The sequence below is a fragment of the Vigna umbellata genome, chromosome 5 (assembly GCF_029865625.1).
Source record: "Vigna umbellata cultivar VRB3 chromosome 5, Vumbellata_1.0, whole genome shotgun sequence".
NCBI lineage: Eukaryota > Viridiplantae > Streptophyta > Magnoliopsida > Fabales > Fabaceae > Vigna > Vigna umbellata.
The window spans coordinates 32109947-32115946 of record NC_142169.1 but is presented as its reverse complement, the minus strand read 5'-3'; the positions used below and the strand labels follow the sequence as shown (position 1 = coordinate 32115946).

General features: G+C 33.7%; 1 protein-coding gene across 1 annotated transcript; it reads left to right on the top strand.

The window, feature by feature from the left end:
- The first annotated feature begins 209 nt into the window (after positions 1-209).
- Positions 210-3903, top strand: LOC124845767 (SNF7 family protein). The gene is made up of 8 exons (XM_047322925.2): positions 210-590; positions 673-732; positions 842-1006; positions 1625-1807; positions 2074-2204; positions 2842-3010; positions 3120-3249; positions 3449-3903. Exons 1-8 carry the CDS (start codon positions 381-383, stop codon positions 3718-3720), a joined length of 1320 nt encoding a protein of 439 aa, XP_047178881.1. The 5' UTR covers positions 210-380; the 3' UTR covers positions 3721-3903.
- Positions 3904-6000: the final 2097 nt, after the last annotated feature.

The following is a 6000-nucleotide window of genomic DNA, read 5'->3' as shown; positions in this document are numbered from 1 at the left end:
CCTAGATGATTAGTTGATTAAGTAACAACTACGTTGTTTCTTATTAATCAAGATCCTTCATAATCACTGCGGGCTTGGGCTTGGGCCCATATTCATTTTCGACAAATAAGCCTATTCAATCCGCATCTTACACCACATGCACGTACAAACCCGCCCAATTTAATTAGAAATTTCAATCATATAAAATAAACAACTAATTGAGTATTGCCCTTGTTGAAGTACCAATTTTTTAAATTTCAGATGGAAGTAATTAACTATTTTTTATGGTGACTTTTTGAAGAACACACTAGCAAGATACTGATTTTGTTCCGAGCATTTGTAAAGAAAGGGTTACGTTTACGGAAGACCATGCAAGAAAAGGAAGTGATTTAATTTGGGAGATGGATTCGATTTCGAATGTGAATGGTGCAATCGTTAGGGATTTCATAGCTAAGGAAGTTGCTGATTGGGACGACGACGTGATTGCCGTTGCTCGATTCAAAGCTTTTTCCGGGCAAAGATGCGATTGGGAACCCTCTTTCCTATTCTGGAAACAATTGATCATCAAAATAGCCACACATTTTCGCCTCCTCCTCATTCAACCCTCCCAAGTAAGTACGGGGTGATACCGGGTTTTTCCAATTTCAGTTTCCCTCTTTCTTTTCTCTCTCACCTTATGTTAGTTATTTTCAGGTTAAGAATGATTGGTTTAATCGAGGAGGGTTAACCCCTTTGTGTCTTGACAATGTACTGGTGAGTGTGGATGAGTCATTACTCTTTCTTTCTGATCAGTTCATGTTGTTATCCATAAAAAAAAACCATTTTTTGTTTGTTTTTGTCTTTACATATTTTCATTTGCCAGTCTCTAATGTATAATGAAGGTGACATAACAAGAACTGTGGATCTTGCGGATCCATCGAGTGGGCGATTCTCCCAACTAGTCAGAAGAGTGAGTAACTTGATAACAAGACCAGCAACTCCAGACTTTATGGCTGAACAGCGTGTCATCGTAACGGCTGTGCTTAAGGTTATCAGTTATCACGCACCCTTTTATGTCAAGAACTTTAATCCTTTCTTTTCATTTGTGTTGTTAGTTTGGTATGAGGAAGGGTAGAGAGACTTCTTGTTTGTTTTGCAAAGAGTGGGAAGAAAAAATAAAGTGCGTTCCCTATGCATAATTTTCCTCATTGTTGTTCATCTCCCACTCCATAATAACTCTTACGTAAATTCCTGGCCTTCCTTAGTGTTTGATTTATCTTATGCATCTTTGGTTAAGATTTTTACTGTGATCATTATTGATACATATTCTACAGCTATGCCTCACACTACCCTCCTGCAACTAACATGAGATGTCTCTTGTACTCCGTCAGCTTTCAGCACAACAATACTGATTCCATATTGTCATTGAAATTAGAATCTTTGTTTTTTCTTGTGATAAAAATGAAATAAAACGATGTTGAGGTTTCGTTGAGACTCTATTGCAGCTACGTTATGGACTTGTTGTGGCAATTTATGTGATTATGGGATGCACCATAACAACAATATTGTGGTCGCAATTTTGGTTGCAGACTGCAACTTAGAACCATGATTATGCTCGATTTGAGATTACTACTACTCAACTATAGTTTTATTTCTTCATGTATAGGATAAGGCTGCTGGAGTTGTCAAACATCTATCTGAGAGTCACTGGAATCCGTCTTGTGTCGTTACAATGAAGAAATTTCAGGACATATGTGGAGGGCAGGAGGAGGCATCTGTAATATTGAGGTATCTGTCTGGGTGCAGAACAGCACAGTATCTGTCAGTGAACAAGAAAGATTTTGTTGAGGTAACTGAAGTTATTATTCCAATCATAAAAAAAGAAATACTATCATTTGATACTCTGTATCAGGGAAGATTTTTTCTTTACATGTAAGTCTTAGATGGGACGTGTATATCCTTTGACATTTCTGGTAAATAAATAGACCTCAGAAAAAATCTGACTGTTATTGATACTGGTCAAGAATATTCTGTTGTGGCAGGCAGGAATTATCTGTAATGATTACGTACTTGTCTTATTTCTAGTGTTTTTTTTTTTAATTTCTTTATTTACAGGGAGTGAAAGTTTCTCTTTCAGCTGGAGCATTATCTAGCGTCACCAATTTAGACTATGATGTGCTGCACCTGATCTGGACAACTGAGAAGCTTCAGCAGCAACTGGATGTGACCGACAGGCGTTATGAATTGTGAGTTTATTTTATAAAACTTTATACTTGTATATGTATCCTGAACGAACTTCTGAATAGAAACAGTAAAAAAATTTCCAAGAAAAAATAAAACAAAATCTTCCTTCGTATGCTGTCTCCCTTTCTTGTTCCAAAGTAAAATATTATACTATCTTACACTATGTTTGGTTTTTATATTCTTTTAGAAAAATTTCTTTTCGTTTTTCTTAAACCTCTCAGTGACATTCTGGTTATAAGTCGTTCTTACGCAAATAAGCTTATATCCAAACACATTGACAAAATAGCATTGTTGATGTGCATGATATCCTCATTCATGTGATATCTTACTTTGTGGTTTCTGTTGTGTGACCATTGTCAAGACCTTTTCACCTTGGTCTTGGACCTCTTGTGATAATTTGCGGGTCGTCCACTCTTAAAACATGGATTAACGGACAATAGTTTGACTGCAATGTAATTTGATTGGTTATATTTCTACAAATTTATGTTCCAAGAGAAGTGTGGCCTTCAGAAGTCAAAAATCAAAAGTTGCAGTGATTTTCACATCATACTATCATCCGTTCCTTTTAACAGATATGCTGCATCTGGTAGGGATGTTTGCTCCAAAAGGTTTAGATTCCTCACAGATTCATTTTATTAGGTTGAGAAAATCAGCATTGGCTTCTCTACAATCTGGGAACAAAAAGTTGGCCCTTAGCTATGCAAGGGAGCTGAAATTAGTCACCCATAGTAGAGAAAAATGTTCATCACTTTTGAGCAGAGTAGAGGAAGTACTTGGTGTTATCGCTGATGCTGAGTCAACAAAGAAGGCACGATTTTAAGCATTATATAAAGTTGATCAGTTTCGTCATAATCTGAAGAATCTTTTTAGCTGCATATTGTCTTTGTTACAACTGATGCTCGGTTGTTTGTTAGCAGGTTGCTGAAGCTATTCAGATTGGAGCTCGGGCGATTAAAGAAAATAAGATCAGCGTGGAAGATGTTGATCTTTGTTTAAGAGATATCCAAGAGAGCATTGATTCACACAAGGAAATTGAAAAGATACTAGGTATATTTTGTCATGTCTATTGTGGCATGCATTTGTACCGTGCTTTTGCAGTTTATTTTGAAATGAAATGGTTTCATTGGTTTGTGAGATATTGAACTTGAGGGGATTTCAGGGTGGTGGTAATGTCTTGTGTTTGATGTCAATAATTAAGTATTTGATTTCTTTTTGTGACCAATATTTTACTTTTTGGTGACTGCAGAACAAACGCCGTCATACGTGGATATTGAGGATGAAGATATTGAAGAAGAATTCAAGAAGTTGGAGTTGACTGTTGGGAAAGAAGCTCAAGTTCCTACCCCGGAGAAGACAATTAACGCAGAAGGAAGAACAGGGTCAGAAGCTACTGATTTGATTAGCGATGCTTTCTCAAATCTCAAGCTTTCTGACCATCCAGCTGAGAAGCCTGGAATCACTCTGGCGGTGTCAGATGGAAACAAAATAACAAAAAAGTTAGAAATGGAAGCTGTGTGAGTTTGAAAATGAAAATTATAGTTATGCTTTATTATATATGCATGGGTGATAGCTGTGTCCATTTCAGGTGTACAGTTATTGTTAAGGATAAGTCTCCAGTCATTTGTATTTTTAAATACAAGTAATTTGTTGCAATTCACTTCATTTTTCTTAACAGAGATATGCTTTAAAATTTCAGTATTATTGGTATGACCAAAACCTGGCATGTAGAGTTTGCTGTTTGGAGTTATGATACCAACGATTGGGAATGTTAGCGTTTCGGGTAAACCACATTTTACACTATTTTAAGACCAGGTTGATTTCTCTTCATTGACAAGTTGTCAATGCATGGCATGGGTTTGCTCTTCCTACTAGGTTTGATTTCTCTTTAAAATTTATCATCTTTTTTTCTTCTTCTTAGGTGGATAATTATTTATTTGAGTATATTAGTTGATGCTAGGACGAACAACGTAATGAGATGAGGCGACTGCTGAACTGTACCTAACTTGAGTTAAAAGTTAGTCTACTTTCTTGTTCTCAGCCCATCTCGCTACATGTCAAATCATGATGCTCATTTATTAGATAGTGATGAATTAATTAATGGTTGACAATATGCATCGGGTGGTTAAGGAGCTAACAGTATGTTTTAAAGTAAAGTTTTGTATTTGTAAAGAAAAAGAATAAGTGAACAATATTGAAGGATAGTATTAAATGTGTAAAGAAACTTGATGTTAAAATATCATTGTCTTTGTATACGCACAACTCATTCCAAAATCACCAATGTTTGAAATGTAACAATTTTTAGTTTTGAGTGAAACTAGTTCATTTAAGGGATTCAAAATTGAAAAACAAATATTGATGATGGTTCCTACAAATACTATAATAAATTAAATGTGTTTAGGTCATCATTCATTCTTTTTTATCTTCTACCGACGGTAAGATTATCCTTATAATTACCTCACTTTTCAATGGCAATACAAACATAAGTTGTATAGTTTTTTTTACATATATATTCGATCAAAAGATCATTTTGTGATAAAATTTTTAGGGATGTTTTTAATTTTTAAATTTGGACATGCAATTAGAATTTGTTCATTTCTAAAATTTTGATACATTTTAATCATTTTAAGCTAATGACTAATGTAATTGGATTATAAATATTATATTTATTTATTTTTAAAATTTCAGGATCAAATTGTATTAAAATTTGGAACAATAAGGAATTATAATTTTATATCAAAATTTAAGAATTAAAGTAATATGTAACCCCAATTTTTATTTAGACAGTCACAGTCTAAAAACACAATCCAATATGAAAGTTTTCTTAACTTATTAGAAAATTGCCCTATCCTTTAAAAATAAATGAAATTAACAGCAAAATTATCCTATCTTTATATTTTCTCTTAGACAAACACACACCATTGAATTGACAAAGCAAAAGAAGTCTTTTATAACTTACTCTATGCATTCATTTGAGTGTCCTCTAGATTTTATGCTCGTTAATGGGAGCAAGTTGTGGAAGGAATTTTTTGTATCTAGACAGAAACAAATCGCTATTTCTTTGTATCTAAACTAAAATAATTCGGCAATTATTTGTATCTACACCTGTACTTTGTTTTCTAACATGATCCACTGGCTTTTGGATGATGTGAAAAATGACTATCTATATCAAACACACAATTTTGGTGATTAAAATTTTATTCCTCAAAAACTTAATAAAGAATTTTAGTTTAATGAAGCAATAACTTACGAACTCAACTTCATCTCCTAATACCAAGTTCATTAGTTTTCTTTCCCTTTTTTTCAATTCAAAATTATAAAAGCATGCAAGTTATAAATTATGTCATGGTTAGCATTACGTACTATTTGGAGATATAAGGTCGATATCAACATTTAAGATCTAGAAAATGGTTCATTTATTGTTTTTTCCTCCAAGGGTGTTGTAACTGTTTGTCCATTACTATTTGAAAAACACATGCAAAATGTACTTTTTCGATATCAAAATCATTTCAACTTTTGACAGTTGAGATGTTATTGGTGCACGAAATGCTACACTTATCTCATTATCTCAAATCTATATTTAAAGATTATGAAGTGGACATTTCATTAGTAATGATCTAATTATGATCCAATTGGTGGTAATCACATTTTATCTTAAGTTGTTCGGCATTAACACTAATATTATGTCAGTTGTCTATTCGATCCGATTTTATGGTTGTCTGATCACAAAAGAATTCCTTGAGGTGTTTGACTAATTGTTGACTATCTAGTTTGTTATTGATCTGATGATCACACGGTACA